This window comes from Dendronephthya gigantea, unplaced genomic scaffold, assembly GCF_004324835.1.
Source record: "Dendronephthya gigantea isolate DGI-Jeju-01 unplaced genomic scaffold, DenGig_1.0 000120F, whole genome shotgun sequence".
NCBI classification, from domain to species: domain Eukaryota; kingdom Metazoa; phylum Cnidaria; class Anthozoa; order Malacalcyonacea; family Nephtheidae; genus Dendronephthya; species Dendronephthya gigantea.
In genome coordinates, this window is record NW_021163130.1 from 323,645 (window position 1) to 345,133 (window position 21,489).

Sequence of the window (21,489 nt, forward strand, 5' to 3'; positions counted from 1 at the left end):
GTTTTTATAGGATGTGTAGCGGCTTTCAGCTCGAATGAACAATAACAGGAACTCGATAGTTATAATTAGTGGTTTGTTATGACGCAGTAACTATTTCCGATTTGGGACAGGTAAAGTGTTGCACAAACATTAATTATTTTCGCTCAGTTGGTTATGCGCATCGCAGCCTATCCAGCTGTTTGAACATTTTGGTTTGTGCATCTTTCGCCTCGACTATTATGTAAGTTTATCCATTACAATTGTTCTTTAGTTATTAGGAAATAGTAGTTTTGCGTAAGGTTATCCTCTTTGTAATTTTCATGTGCTACAAAACCTATTTGTTATATGAATAGCTGTAGAGCCTCGTTGGAAATTAAAGAAGTCTTTCTTTCCATGAATTGTCAAAAATTATCTTTCCTGCTTAAGGAAAGTGACAGGGGCGTAGCCAGGGCCGTGACTTTGGGGGTGGGCAAGTGCAATTTAAAGGGGTATCAGCTAAATATAGAACTCTAGGACTTCTGAAATTGTGAAATATACGGCCTCCCCCAAGCTGGAGATTGGGTAAGATTAATTTACGAGATCAATTAAGTTGGTGAATGTTTCAATAATTTTTTAACTTCTTACAAAAATGTTGTAAATCAGTTGTAAACTGGTCTTTTTCAACAACAATTTTCCTCCGCGATTTCAACCTTTTTGGGAAAATGGTTTCTCGACCGCCACCTACCCCACCTTGAGCCCTTGAAAGTAAAGCATGCGGGTCAATAGCAAAGCCAGTCGGAAATTTTTCTGGATCTTCGACTTACGTGTATCCTTGTGTGAGCTTTGAAAACGAAATTTGTGCATGTCTCATTCTGTCGTATTCCTGAATGCGGAATTTGAGGTCTTGCAGTTCCAGAAAGTTGACAAAGATCTCCACACATTTGGAATCCCAAACATAAACAGTCAGACAGACAGTGCTGCACGCATTCTCCCAGTGTTGACCGGTTAATATTTCGGTAGATAAATTCTGATGACATCTCTTCTTGGAAAGTGTGAAAATCAATTTGACCGCCAATTAGCAGAATTATAGAAAACAAAACATGAGCCAGCAATATAACAACAGATTGTGGTACCCTAAAAAGTAAAAGGTAAATCTTTATTCACTCTCAACCAGAAATGCCAACTTTTTACGTCCATGGTACAGCGTTTAAAATTGACATTGCTTTTTCTTGAAAAGGGAAGTACGAATAGGCATCGAAACAGAACAAGAAACTGTGTAGGTTTTAGAATAACGATCCTTAATCTTAACTACACTTTAAGTTACATCCATTAACAGATCATATCACAGTTCTCCCACAGTTAGTGAAGGTAAACTGAGCAACTTATCGTCTTTTGATAGATGGAAACATGCGAAGAGTTTTGAATGTTTTAATGTATATGTGTCCCTTATTTAAACATCTAAAGCATTTCCACATTTTAGCCTTTATTAAAGAAAGAAAATCACACAAAATGTTTATACTGAGCATTTTAAATCTATTTGTTCGAGGCCCCCAAATTTCCAATTTCTTACAAGTTGTTCAATTTAACCCGAAGTCAATAAAGTTAAATTTATATTTTGGTTAGAAATAGGATGCCGAAGTACTATAAAGTGCGGCAAAGTTTTCGATTAAGTATTGGATTTTAAGTATCCTTGTTATTAAAATTATTATCAGTCGCAATAGTACCAAAATTACGGAGCGTATGAGACTATGAGACTATGAGACTATGAGACTATGAGACTATGAGACTATGAGACGACCCATTGTGTTTGAAATCAATTATAAATATCCTCTTACCTTGTAACTTTCGTCATAGTCGTGAAGATAGCTTTAAATTCAAGAAGAATATACAATTCAATGAGATTCCTCAATAAGATGATGCGATTCTAAGCTTTTCTTCCGATGTTTCATCTATCTACATTTATTGAGTCGGTAGAATTCTTACAAATATCACACCATCTTTAAAAAATCTACAGAAACTAGAAATTTATTTAGAAATATTAAAAACGAGTAGTTACGAGGAATCTGGAACAAACCCAGTGTTGTGCTACGAAACAAACAAATTCGTTGGTTCCAATTATTAAAATTTTAAAAAATTATAGCAGGTGTAAATGATTAAGCTCTTTACAATTCAAATCATCCATAATTAATGATACAATGATTGTTCATAATTATTAGGATTAAGGAAATTTTATCAGTCCAATACAATAAGGAGCTAAGATGAATAGAATCTTCTCAAAAAATTTCTTTCAGATCCGATGTAAAAAGTTAACTATGCACGTAGACTACCGTAAGGAGCTATTCTCCCGTGTAGTCTTTGAGATATTCAGAGATTTTTAAGATGTTCGATTTAGTTTTTACATTGTTTCAAATGTCATCGTAACCCGCAAAATTACGCGCGCATGCAAAAAAGTAAATGGGAAATCATGATGCTGCATGAAGTGGGAAAATAGACCGTCATTAAACATGAATAGATGCAAATACACTTCACAGCGTGGCCCAGTTTTAATTCCTCTTATAAAAATATTGATGTATGCTCGTTTTCGGACACCAACAGTCCACACTTCCTGGCCTGGTAAAACCATTGAACTTTTATCGAGTCACGCAACTAGAACGTACGTCGACTCATACGAATTAGAGTTCACTGGGTATACCTCGATAACATGCAATTTTGAACTGTCTATATATTCAATTCATACGGTTATGTGCACAATGCAGTACTGCGCAGGACAAAGCTGGGAAAATAAAACCAAAATCAAGCAGAATGGAAACCGTTATGGTTGAAACTGGAACACAATGCTACACTGTATGAAGGCTAAACTTGAGAATGAGTTTTAATCATTGCTCCAGAAATAAAATTTGAAGTAAAAGATTCAGATAAAAACAGCGAGAGTAAATAAATGAATATGAAATTCAAGTATGTTATTTCACTGGCTGCTGTATTGAGATTAAAAGATTCAATTTTGTATAAATGGAGATATCAGACAAAAATTATAAATGACATTAACTGGCTACTATTTCCGAACAATTATTGTCCACAATGATGCAATTTCCTCTAAATTTAATTTTCACAACAGTCTCGGTGCTTTTATGAATTTTTAATTAAATTTATATGACAAGGCGTTCATCTACATACTAATTATTGCTCAGTATTACGGCAAAAGTTATTATTTGAGAAAATTAATTCCCGTCGGAGAAAATTTTCGACTTGGGACAAAGTTTTACTAGACATGCAATTGCACGAGAATTTGAATAAAACAATTTCCGTAAGAAATCATGTTAGTAAGAAAATATTTGGCACAAAACCCATTCACCCCCAAATTTTCACCTTGATCCACGGATTTGATGAAGATGATTATCGCCTTGTAATAGGTAACGCAAATAATATATGTTTTATTAAATAATATACGAATATTGAATTATATCGGACCGCCGAAAAAGAAGGTGGACAGGCGTTCGGAAACTCTATATGAAGTACGTGCTTACCATATCGCAGGCTCAAGAAAACAACGTGGTTGTAACGTTTTACTTCGAAAATTGAGTCGTGGTAAAAGAATTTGGACATTTTGAACGTTTTCTGACAGGGCCGTAACTAGAACGATAATTGGGGGGGGGTGTTTATTCATATATTCAGTTCTGCCCGACGGATTTCCATTGTGAGCTATTGCACTTACAAAAGAAATCCGTCGGGCAGAACTGAATATATGAATAAACACCCTCCCAATTATCGTTCTAGTTACGGCCCTGTTTTCTGATGGACATTCTTTGTTATTAGACTGTTTTCTGTATCGTTCTGTTAGTTGGCTTGAACTGAAGAAGATTTGACTGTGTTTGAACGGTAAAATAAGTATGATTTCACTGATTTATTTACGTCGTGAAAAGTGCCAAGTGACAGTCATAGTATTTTAATTTGTATTGTCTTATTTTCCTTGTTTATGTTCTTTGTAAGGTTAATATGTTTGTTTAGATATTTATGTCCTATTTTACTTTGTAATTTTATGAATATTTGTCCTTTTTAGCGTGAAAATAAAACCGTTCGTTATTCTGGGTGTACTTCATGTAACATTGCACATAATTGCAAAATATCGAAGGCGCTTGGGTTGGTCGTCAACTAAACATTAGGGAGGTTAAGATCTACTTCCACTACCAGTACCGATACGAAAATACATGACGTTTACAGTTTGGCAGCGCGGAAATTTTAAAGCGTTAAGATTGTGACTTCCGTAAGAAGTAAATAAACATGGCGGAGTATAGCGGCTGTATTCACATCAAAAACTCTAATCACAATCCTTAAGTCACACCAAACAAAGCAGAAACATTATACAACTAAAACCTAAATAATATTATTAGAAAACTACTGCAGGAAATGACAATAATACAGTAAATATATTTCGGTACTTCGCCTACCTATCCACTTCCATTTTCAGCCCCAGAACGGTACTCGCGACTTCCAGTGTTGTCACATTTTGGACGATTGTTACATCTGCGCATACGCGTGACTGATTATTGGTATCGGCACTCGTAGCGGAAGCCGATCTTAACCTCCCTATTGAAACGAGGCCTAACGCGTGAACAGAAGGAATTGCATCTGTTGTACCCTTCATTCCAGATCTTCTTCGGGAATTAAAATCCATGCACCGCCAGTTATTTCATAAATAACATGCAAGTGTAAGAATCCAACGACATACTTCTCTTGACTGCAGTAGCTGCATTTTTAAAGGCCCGTTTACACTTGCGATTTTTACTGCGACTCTCGTGTATGATTTTCTTCTTTTAATAGATGTGAACGAGTGAATTATTTACCGACGTTTAAATATGACGACCTTTTATTCATCAGAGCATTCGTAACTAACTACTCTTTCACACCAAAAGAAGATAATCGCACATGAAAGAGATGTCTACTGAAGCAAAACTACTTATACAAACTATTCTATACCTTTGCAACGTCAATAACACTCGTGGATAAAGCTGAATTTGAAGATAGGGATGATGACCGTAAGCGGCGGACACGAAAACGAAAGCTAAAATTTAACTCCATATAATTCGCAGGATGATTGTTTAATTAGAGTACCCAAGATTAGCTGGGAATGATATGTTTCAAGTCTTAAGTCTAGTTGCTCGCAGGAGCATCTTAGCCTTAAAATAGATAAGTTAGATAAGATAAGTTATAGTTTTTCAACTGTGGTTTTTTCAATCGCTTTAAAATCGCTTAACTTTGATTAAAGTGCCTATATCACTTGTGGGATCTTTACGGATTTGAATAGAGCTTGAAAAATTAGTTTATAAGTTCACCAACCCTTTTTGATATAGTTAAATAGTTTCGGAGATATTTACATCTAAACATGACGATTTGACTAAATTTCCGTCGTGCTCGGGGGCCTGGGACTCAGGAACCGAGTTCTTGTCAAACATAATATAATCAATTGTAATTTTACTTCGATCTTCCAATAACGTAAAATATTTTGAGAAAAACTCGCCCAGTTGCTCAGCCATACACAACGCATCATTCCTGCATTTTTTTCTTAAAAAGCGCAAACTATATCGCCAGTGAAACTTTTTATGTTTACATTATAAAAGACGGCGTGTTTGCAAATCATTCCTGAGTCCCAGTCCCCCCAACCGACGTATTTTCGAAACTATTTAATTATATAAAAAAAGGTTGTAGAACTTATAAAACTAATTTTTTAAGCTCTATTCAAATCTGTAAAGATCCCACAAGTGATATAGGCACTTTAAATCTTAGCATTGCTAAAGGCCATGTTACACAGTGCCATTTTTCTTGCGACTTGCAATGCAATTCTACTTCTAAGAGATGTAAATTAGTGAAGAGTCTTGCAGACGAAAAGTGGATGAAGCGTAGTAAAAACACAAAAGTTTCGTTGTTCCCAAATTTTTAATTGTTCACAAAACAGCACAAATGTTAATTTTATTGCTTTTCGAGAATTTTTAGAACGTTTTAAAAAATCATTATCCGATAGCGCTATCCAGCCTTTGTACGTCTGTAATTGACTATAGTTGTTGCTTATTTCCCCCAAATTAATACATACTTATAGATAGTTAACGTCACTTTATTCTCCCAGAATGAATTAATAAAATAATTCATAAATTTTCGTGGCTTATCGCAGAGTTCAAAAATTATCCTGACCTGGCTCCGTCAGCGTTATCTGCTTCAGCTTCGCTTTGCTTGTAAACAATAATTCTGGATTATTTAGCACATATGGGATATCTTTTTGCCGTTTGCAAGGCCAAGGGAGTATAATAAAGCTAAGAAATCGAAGATATCAAATTCTACACAAAATTGACTGTATATTTTAATGAAATAAAACGACTTAAGCAATTAATGTACTAAGACAATTTCACAAAATATTATTAGGTCTAAAACAATTTCTCACAATATTGACAAGATATTATGATCAATCACTGTTTCATGCAGTCCTACTTTTGGCCCTTCCTCCATTCTTGATTCCAGAGAAAGAGTCTACTTTCTTACACGTAATACTAAAGGCAATTTTCCACAAGTGGAAATTTTTCGATCGAACAAAAATTTTCGCTCGATTTTCTTCTCAATTATGACCGGTTAAGCGAATCCGCTGCGGTCGACTTCGAAAAATTCGTTCGATCGAAAAATTCTGCCTATTGGAAAACCGGCTTAATAGTTCTAAAAAGTCATCCTATAAAATGTTTCAAATGTTACTCGTATTGGTTAATTTATAAAAACAAAGGTCATACATAATTAAGGTTGAGATTAAAGGTAAAGTCAATGATATACACAATTATTACTTTAAACAATCACATAATTGTTTAAATGCTCGCTTGTAACATTCAGCTTCCAATACTGTGTTGCGACAATCACGGTACGCGACACAGACGGCAATACAACAGGCAAAGTCTTTCTTATCGTGACAAGTCTTGATTGGCTGACCCCGTTTGACAAATAATTTGCGATAAGATAACTTTTTGCAGTCGAACGGGCATTGCTAGAAAAAAAATTGTTTAGCTGTAAGGGGACTGATAAAAGTTATAATAATAGAAATAATAGCTATATAATTATAATAAATGAAACTTTGAGTAAATTAACTGGTAGCCAGGTACACCACGCAAGTATATATTTAATACTGCAAACCTTTCGGCCCGTTAATCCGGTGGGCCATCATGGGTAGAATTGCCTACAATTATTTTTATGCAAAACAAAAATTAACCAAGAGAATACGTGGAATAATAACAGTATCAAATAGTTTGCCCAAATTCTTAATATGTGACGCTTTAAGGTTACGAAAGGCGTTTTGAAACACAGAATCGCTGGGAGCACCACCTGGGGCGGGTTGTATGAAAGCCGGATAGCGCTATCTACAGGACAGTGATTTTTCAACCGTTCTAAAAATGCTTGAAAAGCAATAAAATTTCATCCTTGAATGGAACCAAAAATTATTAAAAAGGACACTTGATTTGGTGATTTATTCAAAGTTACGCCGAAGAACGGACTGAAGCGATTGAAAAAGCCCTTATCCGGTGGAAAACACTATCCGGCTTTCATACAACCGGCCCCTGAGCTGGCGATGATGAAATTATGGCATTAATGTGGTTCAAAATTACACAAACTGACTACGCTATTTCTCGGACGTCTCTTTGTCGGGGGATTAGAGACCTATAATGACCAGCGTTTTCTGCTTTTAATTAATCATCAGGGATAAAACTGTACAACATAGATTTACGGATTAATGTGGCCCTCGCCTTCATTGTGAAAACACACACCCTACCCCTGTGGAGGATTTTGCCTCTACAGAATCACACCAAATCCATGAAGGACTTTGATTTATACAGCAAGATATATCCTGAATTATTTGTCAATGAAGAGTAGCGCACATAATTAATTTTATGAAGCTCAACTTACAATTCCTTCAATAGAGAGAGCATTGCACTCGTTCTTTAGCAAATATCGTTTGAGTCCAAAGATCATCAATAAACGCTTCTTTTCAAGACGGTCCTCTTCATAAGTACAGTTCTTTTCATTTTTAATTGTGATCTCAGTGGAACTATCTTGTGAAGTTTCATTCGTTGGAGGAATGATGTTACATTTGGGTCCATACTCCACCGAGTATTCTTCAGTTTCTCCATTGCTTAAAGCAGCCAGCACAAAAAACACGCACAACAGTAGTTGTACGGAGTTGATAAACATGTTTGACATTATTCGCTCAAATTCTTTCTTGGATGGAGAGGAATATTGCAGGCAAGGTTTTTTTGAGGTGACTCCTCCAGAACACCTTTATATATACTAGCTGTTCAACGGGAATTACCACATGCAAACAGGAAAATTTGTCCATTCTGTTAAACGTCGACAAAGAAACGGCATAGAAACGGCCGCCATATAAAGAAATATTTAGTTTTTACCTGAAAGATCCTTTCAGAATGTTTTCGCAATTTTGTTTATTAAAATTGACGTGATTTAGATCATACTCGATGTCAATTATCGTCATCCGACAAGGAATTGGTTGTGAAACAGGCAACGGCATCTTTGAAATGTTTATATTCGTTTCGTGGCATCTTGGCAACGGGTTGGTATTGAATAGAAATAAAGAACACCTTTGAAACGGCATACTGTTTGCTTATTTTCGTGGGTGTCTTGTTTTTCCAGGTTCAAAGCGCATGCTATGATCACAACAATTATATTTCTCTCGAAAGACCACTTAACGGATATAAGCACATTCTGGAGAGATTTGAAAAAGAAACGATATCGTCTGATTAGCTGTTTTAATCTTCACAGACAGGTCGTCTATCGGAGCAAAATTTGGCAAAGTTCACAGACTTCATTTAATTAACGAACGAATTTAATTGACTGAGCTATATAGCCTAATCAGTTGATCAGAACCACCCATAGTTTTTAAAAAAGTTCAAGTTTAACTATATAACAACTCTTGAGCAACTATCTGTAAATTGAACGTCACTCATTCTATGCAGGCGCACTGTTCATAGAGAGTTAAGCTCCACGTTTGACGTGAAACGGCAAAGGGCAGGTAAACAAAAATTGCCCTGCAAGTTCACCTTCGAATGCACCCCTGGCTCTGGGCCGGTTGTTCAAAAGCACGTTAAATTTAACCCTGCATGGTCTAGTGCTAAACCAGCATGGGTTAAAATCCTTAACCATAGGTTGGCTAAACCTAGGTTAAAACTGTGTTGTTCAAAGCAGGGTTAGCGGAAGGGTTAGTTAACCCAGGGTTAAAATATTTAACCTATATAAGATTAAATGTATTTTGAGCACTAGTTGGATATAAGAACGCCTCCGATTGGTCAATAAACGAGCGTCAAAACTGTAAATTGTGATGAGGAAATACTGTCAATTGAAAAATCATATGCCGTGAGGGAGGGACGTTGTGTTGAACAGCAATTTCCGTGCATGGAATTTTGGAAAGATTTGAAATGAAAGGCCATTTTGTATGATAAACAATGTCAATAAAATTAGGCAAATGATAAACAACCGATTTTAAATTTCAAATGTGTTTAACTCATGAGAAATTATACTTGTTTACGTGTTACCGTGTTTCCGCTCCTTATGCATCCATCTTGAATCGAAGTTAACCCAGGATTAAAAAGTCAACCCACCTAGCTAGCAGGGTTAATTTTTTTATAAACTTAACCCAGAGTTAACGCTAACCGGGCTTTGTACAACGCAAATCAACCGAGGTTTAAAATTTAACCCTGGGTTAGCGTTAACCGGCTTTTGAACAACCGGCCCCTATGGGAATGATCCGTCTCTCAAATAAATCACGCTACTGTGGTAGCGCTTTGCTTCTGCGGCGTGGTTGCAACATGTCTTTACATTCTACCTTCCGATCTATCGCAAAGTACATCTCTTTCGTAATATGTCTTAATGTCTACTTTAAATAATATTTTAAAAACTTGCATGTTCAATTTATTGTCGTGTCGTGTCGTGGGAGTCTCGAAACTAATTATCCAATTGCATGCGGTGAAATACCAGACTTCAATTGGTCAAGACTTCCGTCTCTCTTCTTTTTCATACACAAAGAATTCTTTTTTCAACTGTGGGTGTTCTTGCTAATAGACTTTTTTTAACACAAATATATAATAGCATTTTGTAGACATATTATTGTGCAGTGCAAATAAAGTCTTTGGAGCAATCTTTATAATTTATAGCTAGCTGTTTGTTTGGTAATTTTGAGATCGTATAGGAGTTATTGGTTATTCTGAGAGACTTTCTCCTCTTATCTCTTGCAGACTTGTATTTTATCATATCTCATACTTCGTGTAATATTATTATTATTGGTAGAATCGTGCTAGTATTCTATTGCAATTGCTGCTCGGCTGCTCTATACCCGTTATCTACCCCTTGATAGACAGCGAGAAGCAAAACCTACAATATTTTTGCTGGCCCGAATTTTAAAATGGCGTCCGGCTCTTCATTTTTTGCTAAAGACTCAGGTAACTCCTAAAAAGAACAAAACTTCCACGAAATTAAATTCGGCATCAAGATATTTAACCCTTTAAATAAAAAAGTTAAATTTGTAAATTATCCGGCGAAACACGGGAAGGCTCTTGAGATTTTCGTTCCCTATAACACCGATAAATTATCATACTTATCAGCATATTGTATTGTAAATAGTTACACAAGGGTTGCAAGTATTCTAGTATGCTTTGCGACTCTTGACAAGCTCGCTATTTCCATCGAGGAAAAGTCAAAAGCCGAGCTAAGTAAACTGATGACTGCGCTTCTTCACGCATGCACACGCTGGTTAAAACGGTTTTTTCCCGGTACAGCAGTTTTCAGCGGTTTCGAGACGAAGAATTGAAAGATTTGCTTGTTACCTACTGATTTTACTGCCTTAATTCTTCATAGAACACCCGCTGACATTATGAGCCTGCACTAATGAGACTTCGCTAGTTTGTTCCAGCGTGTAACAGTTCGAATGCGAATGAATAATTTTCACCGATGAGAAATAGTCCGGATGTAAACTTTTTTGTATGCAAATTGTGATTGACTGCGTACACATAGAAATATACAATACTTAATGGTTTCCGTGCATGGAAGGCCTGATCCAAACACTTGGGAATGTTGCTCGAGTTAAGAAAAGCGCGCGAAACACGAGCCGAAGGCGAGATAAAATAACAACAAGGCCTGAATTTAAATTTAAATTCTTTAAAACTTTTCGTTTCCGTGTTTGGATGGCCTGATTCAAACACGGGCTTCGACCAATCAGAACACGGTTTATATATATGTTATTCATAATATTCTTTCACATCAGCCATATTGACATGTTACGTTCACGACATGCACTCACGACTAAATGGAAACCCGCTAGACGTTAGTATTTAGTGCTGTCTCTGGAAGCCTAATTGGGGAGGGTCAATACTCATAATTCATAAATTTTGAACTCATGCTCGTACAACCGAATTTAAATAGAATCGCTATCAAATGAAATCATTCGGGCGTTAAACGAATATACGAGTATTCTTTGCTACCTAATTTAGGGACTTAAGCATGTAGGACGGCAACACGACGACGACGTGGTTGGAATACTCCTTTAAATTAATGATATGGTGAAGGGTTCCTCTATATTATCAACTGCACCAATTTAATGAGATATAAGACGTTGAAAACATTGTTTTCACGTTTAAGGACAATTTTATAGAGCCTACTTCGAGGTAGCGCTCGCTCGGTCCTGAGATGCAGAAGTTAAATGACGTTTTGCCGTTCTAAACAGAACGTAGATCACCTCTAAATCTCCCATAGGTATTTAATAATGCATTTCTTTTCAATGAAGCATTGTATTGATAACTGATATCCCTATTATAAGCTTCTAGCGACGGTACTGTTTATATTTTGTCAAATCAGGGCACTCGCCAAACTTAGTTTAAATTTAAGCCGAGGTTTGTTAGAAACAGGTAGTAAATTAATGAATATGACTGAGGAGATAGGGCAGAAAAAAGGTTTACAACATAAATGTATATGTATTTCTACCTGAGTAAATATTTTCACACTTTTTGTCCAAGTGGAAGAGAAAAACCCGCTCGATTGGCTCGAAGATTGTTGGGCAGTTCCGTACTGCGCAATTCCTAGTCAGGTTTTCCTTGACAGCCGTACTCAGGAGTATTTTTCCTTGTTGAAAAGCTGGCATGTCTTTGAAGGCTCTTTGTCAAGGAAAACTTGTCAAATTTTTCGCGTACACACGAGCAAATAAAACTTGGCAAGGAAAACTCGCCCGTCTGTACGGGCTTTATACTTCTCTTGAATGAGTCAACTTGAATAAGATGCATTGAATATGTAGTTGTAAACATGCAGTATCTTAGAATTAAGGTTGAAAACATTTAGTTCGCTTTCTATTTTGAACTTAACCACTGGCACCGTTTTAGCTAGACGGGCTTGATACAACCGGCCCCTGTTCAGTGAATAAATCTTCCTTATTTGAATACGGCACGGATGACAGAATAAAGATTTAGCTTAGCGTTTACGACAAACAAATTTCGAAATGCCAGGTAAAGCCGTGAAAATTGGTGCATTATGTTTAAACTTGTTTATCAGGTAATTACGATACAGATTGCGGCTGAGAAAGGGCTAAGAAACTACCAGTCCTTCAAACATGACTTAAAATATGCCGTTTACCTGGCCGAAACTGGATGTGATAATTACGACGTGTTTACACGATCCAACTTTGTCGGATCTAATTCATTCCTGGCGTATTGAATGTAGACGTTTGTTATTGGTAAAGCAGTGTCTATTGGCTAGCTGTAGATGATTTTTTGTTTGTAAGTCAACAGACTATAAAACATGCATCAATCAGATGTGAATTGAATCCGACAAAAAGAGGTCTTTATAGGCTATACGTTCACGCGGAACCGGATCAATTTGAGATTCTTAAATTCACTGTGATTTTTAATCATTTTTATCATTCTTCAACCCGTGTGTATATACTAAAAATTTAGGACGAGAAACTTATCTGTGACCGAATTCACATCAGACGAGTTTCCAGGAGACAGTCACTTTAACATGCCGTAATAAATTTAAATATTGAGTCCAACGATTGAATTTTGACATAACAAAAAAGAGGAGATAGCTATTTAGCTTTCTAAATATGTCATTCCATGTCATAATGACGAGAAATAACCGAATAATTGCGTGTTAATTAATAATAATTTGGCTAGCTGTTAATTTCGATTTTTTTAGACACCCTGTATCTTACCCATGCAGCCTAATTTATCTAAGTGCGATGCAGATCAAGATTAGCACTGTTTTTAAATCTTCATTGCCAGGTTTAATCCATCACCAATCGGTAGAAGACTGTTATCAACTCGCGGATCCTTATGCATCTTTTGATTCAGATTATGGATTACGGTTGTCTCTTCATCCTTCTCATCCTTTACCACACGACCATTCCATAAAACCTGCATAAAAAATATTTCTATTTAAACAAACCTTTATAAGACATAGAAAGATAACTTTCTCGAGTGACAGAAATAAATATGGAGAGGATCTTATAGCTAATAGAAGAAATATAATATTGTCAACTTTTTATTTCGGTAACGTTACCAATGTCAGTTAGACTGCGTCCATCACATCGACTAATGACATTATACTTTGTCTGAGTGGAACTCGAACATTAGCGAGTCTAGTTAAGTTGTTTTTGTAAATAGTATACTGCAAAAAATCCATGAGTAAATCTTACTCAATTATTGAGTATTTGCTAATATTACGCAAATATTTGAGTTAAATATATTCACTGCTTGAGTAAGATGAATTTTACTCCTTTATTTGAGTAAGAATAACTCAAAAATTCGACTTATCTTGTTTGAGTAATTTCTACTCATTATAAGAAGTAGCGGCGAAACTTTTGTTTACTCAAAGTTTAAGTAAAATATCTTTACTCAATATTGCGCGTAAAAAGGATTTTTTACTTTTCTAATGAGTAAGAAAGATTGATGTGGCCCAATTTTCGTGTAATTTGTACGCGAGAAATTTTTCGGCAATTTGTCAACATGACCTTGAATCTGAACACGTGGTATTGTTATTCAAAGATGGCGAATAAATCAGAGGTGAGTTCATGAATTATTAATCTTTTCTCTTATATTGGCGTCCATTATAGTCTTTTGTTCATTATAGAACTGTTATACTTAGTTTTAATGCATGATGGATTATTGTCATTTTCCCTAGTTCTAATAAACGTATACGACATGTTTTCGAAATAGATAAAACCCCAAAATTAATATTAACAGCTATACTTAAAACCTTAAATATTAAAATGTAGGTAAATAAAGGGATTCTCACTTACATTATCAATGGCAATGAGCCCTCCTGATCGGAGTAACTGCAAGCCTTTCTCATAATAATTATCATAGTTCACTTTATCAGCGTCGATATAAATGAAATCAAAAGTACCACCTTCACCTGCTGCTAATAGTTCGTCTAAAAAAAGGACATAAATAATTCTGGTTTTGTTAACAAGGATTTCTGTCAATGTGTGAATATGCAACACTAATAAATATATATATAACATTATATCCACTTAACGCCTTTTCATTTTTTCAAACGTTAAATTGGTGTGTTTTCGAACACACGAAGGTGTGTTTCCATACACACCAAGATGTGTTTCCATACACACCAAGGTGTGTTTCCATACACACCAAGGTGTGTTTTCTAAAAGTGCGTATAAAGGTGTGCACAAATTACACACCATGGCGTGATTGAGCACACATTGGTGTGTAGTCAAACACACATTGGTGTGTAGACAAACACACCTTGGTGTGCAATTCTACACACCTGTTTTTTGTATGTAGTACCTCAGATGGAGTGTTTGAATTGGCTCGAAGTACCAAAGTATAAAAATATATGGATATATATGACATATCTTGGTAATCCCAAAAGATGCACAATCTAGGCTTATTCATGTGGTCATAAAACAATATTGAAATTTAAATTCCAATTCAGATTTCATTCTATAAAATAATTATTACCCAACCTAGTGTTTGTAAAGCTGGTTGAATTCTTAAATCAATCTTGTCCATGACCCCGGCCTAAAAATATCAGTGAAAAATAAATATACCAGAAACGAAATGGAGCAACTTCTAATTTATTATGTGTGATGTGTGATATGGCGCGATCTTGGTTGATTCAACAAAGTTTGCTTCACGTTTTCAAGAGCGCAAACTGGATTTGATTTACTTCTTTTCTGTTGAACTCAACGACAACATAGATGCATGGATAAGATAATAGTATAAGATTCAGACAAGATTCAAACAAAGACTTTATATGCAGGGTGTCCCAAAAAAAACGCAACCACTTAAATATGCAAGAATATTAATATTGTTCGGGTTTGCACCATAGTTCAGCTATGTCTGACTTTTAGCATTGTAAATGAAGGATTAAGAGCCATTTTCAATTCCCAGAGGTGCTTATCTACTGCGCTTTAGAGCTGTATTAATGTTTTGCATATTTAACTGGTTGCTTTTTTTTTGGGACACCCTGTATAGTCTTTAATTTGAAGTTGTTTGTGTTTTTGTTCTTCTCTATGACACAAAATTTTTTAACAAGAAAGTAAAGATGCACCATAAATATTCGTAAAAATTATGTATTATTATAATTATTCGTGTGTGTTTGTGTTTTTGTTTACGTTTTCTTTAGGAGAAACGTAAATCCTAAAAATGCTGAATCCTAAATGACGATATATAAACACAACTCGGAATGTGACGCAAACACGTGGGGTTTAGTGACGTATTTTCATATAAATAATAAAAAAAAATTATTTGTTTCGAGAGTCACTGTTTTACTTAGCTGCAAAAATAGTTAATTTCAAAACATTTGAAGTATATGTTCTAGTTTCAATACCAATGAAAACATTCGCGAGTGAAAAGACTGGAACTGGTTTCATTTTTAAGAGATGTCCCTCCATTTATCCCACCAAGATTACCCCATCGAACTGAGCTGAAATTAGAACTAAAATTCTCACATACTTCTTCTATCAAAGGTCTTCCAACATCAAAGTATTCTCTCGAAACATCGCAGCCAATGACTTTACCATCTTTTGGAATTGTCATACGACACTAAGAAGATTATAGCCAGTAAATACACCTAGATGGTAAAAAAAAATGCTTTAGTCGTTCGTTATACCATAGGCAACCCAGAAATGTTTTCGTTCTCGTGGCGCTCCCGGGTGCACGCGAGTATACTCGAACTATTATTTATTATTGTGATATAATAATAGACCGAGTAGACTCGCGTACACGCGCGAGCGCCACGAGAACAAAAACATTTCTGGGTTGCCTAAAGGCTCTGTTACACTGTGCAATTTTTCTTTTGAGAGATGTAAATTTGGCTACTACCGAATTTTTATCTTTATTACACACTCCATGACGTTTCATGCACTTATATTTTGAGAACTCTTCACTAATTTACATCTCTTAAAAGTAGAATTACATCGCAAGTTGCAAGAAAAATTGCACCGTGTAATGCCCAGAAATGTTTTCGTTCTCGTGGCGTACGCGACTTTAAGGTTATACATATTCGCCATATCATGGCGAACCATTATTCAAAACGATGTTGAAAGCTCCGATATTTTAAAAGTTACATGAAATTTAGAAAACAACTGATAATACAATTATAACGCTCCTGAAAATTGGGAAAACTAGTAGAATAACTAGTGATGGATGAACTTACTCGAATGTTGAAGTCTTTAAATCTTATGATCACAGTTATTGCATGAAGCCAGTACAGTAGCGTAGCCAGAACGATAATTGGGGTGGCCCATATTCATATATTCGTGATACGCAGGATTAATTTCTTTTCAAATCAATTGTCTTTGAAGTCTGTTAACATAAATATATGAATATGGGCCCCACAATTATCGCAACTACGCAACTGACTGCCAGTATGAATCTGATTTTAGTACTATTTGATTGCTCATGAAGTGGAAAAGACTTTCACATGGTGCAATAAAAATATATTTTCCGCCTGATGGCATCAATTTTAAAGCATATATGTAGTCTATCTTAAAGTAGTTGCCCGTTTTTTATGTTTGTTTAATTAAGGCGAAAGCGTTGCGCGTCAGTACCATATCGTAAGTGAAAACACGCGAACAAAATTCGAAAAATGTTTTGTGTACTAAATGAGTAAAGCGAGCCTGAATGACACAGATCCAAGATAACTATTGTCCAGGTAAAACATAATTCATTTAAACAAGACGCCTGCTCTGGCGTCAACTCCGGTGTGCCGCGCACTTGTTCAAAATCAAACATAATTCATTTTGGACAAGTGTACTTGTCATGGAAAAAATGGTCAAAATACAAATTTCGCTCGTGTGTATGAGTCAACAAAGAAAACTTGTCAAAGTAATGTGAGGACTTGTATGAGTTTGACCAACGGACCTATTTTGCAGTGGAAGCTAGCATTAGCGCCGTACGTTTCACTGCCTTGGCGATAAAAAACTGCTCAGGAAGAAAGACAGTTTATTGAATTTTGATTCGGAATCATATAGAAAAAGAAATAAGAGAAATACTGAATTACGTTATGATTACATTACAATCCTTACGAAAAAGAAATAAGAGAAATACTGAATTACGTTATGATTACATTACAATCCTTACGTTATTACATTATGCAGAAAGGCGCCTGTTAGCGCGCTTACGTTTTCCACTGTACGATTACATCGCTAACTGCAAACTAAATTGCCAAAGTAAACTTGTTGGCACGTTCCCACGACTGAGCAAATAAAACTTGTCTAGGAAAAAGTTGTCATCGAAAATTTGTTGTACATACACACTGCATTTGCCAATAAAAACTTGTCATATAAAAAATCGTCATATAAAACTTTTTTTTAGGATTCCAGCATTCGCTAGCTTTTAAATATTTTTGGAGGAACCCCGGCTTGCCAATTGCGATGTTTATGTTAATAAAAATGTAGCTTCAATGCAGCTTGCATTACAAATATGAAATACAGACACTAACTAAATTCTTTTTTTAACACAAGACAAGAATTGCGCTGTTTGGCAACTGAAAATGAATTAACTTTAGGGTGCTCTTTTTCTATGAAGAAGTGCCCCTGAAAGCATGTGCCCCCCCCAACTTTAACTTGCTTCCTACGCCACTGGTCGGTAGGGAGGGGAGGTTCCGCAAGCCCTTTTTTCTAAATGGTCGTGGGCCTACGTTGCAGCTCTCCTTATCCAAAACAGTTTCCCAAGGCCTGCATTACGTTAACCTCGGAGGACAGATTGCGTATAAAGCTATTGCGTATACAGTACCAACCTATTTCTATGGCTTTCTTTGCATTTGTCAATTTAAGCAATAACCGCAAAAATTGGCACTGCTCCGCATCGGAGATCATCCTTATCCTGGGCGTTTCAGCAGATGTTTTCTATAAATAAAGAGATAAAAAAGATCAATTGCACAATGGAATCCCTTTACACCACTGTAATCGCGATACACGTACGGTACGAAAGCGGGCAACGAAGAGACAACCAACAAATGAGTGTCATTTCAAATTCGAAAATCAAGAAAAACACAATACACTTGCTTGCATACATATGTCATAATATCAATAATTTCTGGCCTGGTATGGACAAACGTAAATGATTGCCTATGGACCTTAGATTTATATAGCAACTTAAGGCCCTGTTACACGGTGCAATTTTTCTTGCAACTTGCAATGCAGTACGTTCTCCTTTTGTGAGATGTAAATTTGGTGATTACGAAACTTTTATCTTTATTACACTCCTTGTACGTTTCTTACCCTTACTTTTTGAATACTTTGTACTAAATTACATCTATTAAAAGTAGGATTGCATTGCAAGTTGCAAGAAAAATTGCACCGTGTAAAAGCGCCTTTAGACTTATAAAGACTGCAGAGACCTAGACCATATGACCTAGACTTAATACAGTCAGTGTTATGACGTAGTTTGCCAATGCAGCCAGTTGATAAATCAGGGACTGGCAATCTTTTCCACAAATGTGCAATTAACTTCCAATTAGTTAAAATTCCAATAGTTGGAAAAAGTATATTAACTTTACCATGCACAGACATAGAAAAAATGAAAGAACAGAATGAAGACTTTTGCCAATTTCTTAAGACAATCTTTCTTTTAATTTTTGGCGATTCAGTCTGGACAATCTCCAATAAGATTTACTGTTTTAGGGCTGTGCGGATTGACATTCCATTAATTCCCTAATTAATGTTGTACGTGTGTTCATAAGGTTTTCCTCCACAATTTATTGACTATCATGGCCCAAGTTTATTTGATCAAAACAGAGGAACATAAATAATGTCATGGAAATTGTACTTCAAAGATTCACAAGTTTGTAGCATTGAGCGGGAGACATTTGAGCATTTTTTACACAAAGTTAAAGAATATTTCAAATACTGCACTGCATGAAGAAATCATGAACTTCGATCAGCTTAATTAAATTGTATTATTCCTTGCCTTTATACAAATATATACCCTAACAAACAAAACACAATATACATAATATATTTAAGTAGTGGCAGCACAAGAGAAAAGTTGAGAAGGAAAAATTGATATTCTAGATAATTGCTTTAGGCATGTTTCAGAAATAATTTTGTAAATTTAAATCTGTGTAAATTAAGGACTAACATGTAATAACATTCAAACTAATGACTGAGCAAAGAGACTTTCCTCTTTGGGCAAGCAAGAGGAAACATTTACTTGCCTCATGTACCAATTAATTAACAGGCAAGTGTCAAGTTATTCCAATGGCTGGAAGAAAACTGCTGCCAACATTTTTGTAATTTGCTCTATAAAAATAGCTATTTATATTTTTACTGAAATAAGGATGCAAGGTTTTCCTAAAATTGGCACCCCTCAGGCACGTACTTGTTTTCAGGGATGGATACACCCTACATCCCCAGGATGCTTTGCTATGTGACCTGCTTATAATATGCTTACATTTAAAGCGAACCTACACTTTTGTGCAACTTTTTTCCAGTGCAATGCTCTTGCTACTATGGCATAATGCCACTGCTGTGGCTGGAGACGATATATAGCTGGGCTTGGGGGAGGGCAGTGTGTGGGGATGTGGTACCTCCCCCCCAAACATTAAAAATGCAGTCACTGTAAAATGTTTTTTATTGTAAATTTGGACAATATCACATGACAGTGATGACACCCACTTGTTTCTCAATGAAAACCATCCAACAATTTCAATTCAACGAGTAAAATTTAAGCCAAGTTTTAGGAAATTATGTTCTGACATGTCATAAACCTAGATCGAGCTGAAGAGTAGTGAATATTAGGCGTCTCCACTTAATATTCAGACTGCAAACCATACCTCGTATAGTCTCCGTAGTATGTCTGGTTCTGTCAAGGAATTTTTCATAACGTATGCCGCAATTGGATTCGTAAACCCGTCCACATTTTTCCTCGATTTAAAAAGAAATTTTGATACATCGTCCAACTTATCATTGTACGACGACGACGTTGTGGTAGCCATCACAATCAGCAATTTATAGCTCGTTGATTCTGGGGAAAATCGTTATGGTTATGGTGCCAAATACCCAAATTTTCTGCTTCTCCCCCTGCTCTAAATCTGGTAATTATTAAAATCAGGTGGGGCTAAGGTGGGGCTTATTTCCGTCAGATCACACCGAATCGAATCACCAATGAACAATGAACACTGCCACGATGAGCTAATTGGCTCTATTTTCACATTCCTGGCTCCACATTCAGATTCGAATGTAGCGCCAGACAGGGGATTTTTGCAATGAAACCGCGATAACTTCGGAGCGGTTTGAGCTATCGAAAAAAAATTAAATGCCATTCTTTATAAACATTTAATGAATGAAATAAAGCAACTTAGAGCTTTTTAGCTTATCGCATTTATGCTGGAGGCCGAGCAAAACATATGGTAATTTTCCTTCGCCTCGCGATCGAATGTAGAGTCAGATTTAAAACTCTGCACAAAAATGATTATATCTCAAAAACCATTTCGTATACAACAAAAATATTCAATGCCATTCTGCATCAGCCTTAAATGTTCAAACTAAAAGTTTCTAGGACTTTGTAGCTTGTAAGCCTCTCTGCGTAGAACGAGCAAAACGAGTGTTTTGACGCAGCGTCCAAATGCCGTGTGACGGCCGCAGATGCTGAAATAGAAAATTAAATGTTATATTTTCGAAACCCGCGCATATATCGAAATATGCTTAAATGCCATTCTGCGTCAGCATTGGAAAAATCCAATTTATCAATCCGAAACTTTTTAACTTGTGTCGTATGGTCTGTAGACCGAGCAAAACGTATGTGCCATCATGCGCCACCATATGTTAATTTGAAACACCAAACTACATGTCGCGAACATATCGCCGTATTTCTCCAAAACGAAAAAGCGTGGCACAAAACGCTTCAATGCCATTCTTCGTAAATATAAAAGCAACAATATCTATGAGTTTTGGCCTTCGAGGTCATTCCGTCTGATAGGAATTGCGAGCATAACAAGTCTTGCTGAAACCCCTAATCTTGTCGGAAACGCAAAAGAGTGGGCACAATT

The 21,489-nt window shown here is 36.0% G+C and overlaps 1 protein-coding gene across 1 annotated transcript; it reads right to left on the bottom strand.

The window, feature by feature from the left end:
* Positions 1 to 12,945: 12,945 nt before the first annotated feature.
* On the bottom strand, positions 12,946 to 20,514 carry LOC114535521 (probable caffeoyl-CoA O-methyltransferase 2). The gene is given in 7 exon segments (XM_028556821.1): positions 12,946 to 13,388; positions 14,273 to 14,406; positions 14,960 to 15,014; positions 15,951 to 16,042; positions 16,045 to 16,068; positions 18,238 to 18,346; positions 20,275 to 20,514. Coding segments are annotated over 7 exon segments (726 nt in total). The 5' UTR covers positions 20,437 to 20,514; the 3' UTR covers positions 12,946 to 13,238.
* Between the last annotated feature and the right edge of the window lie 975 nt (positions 20,515 to 21,489).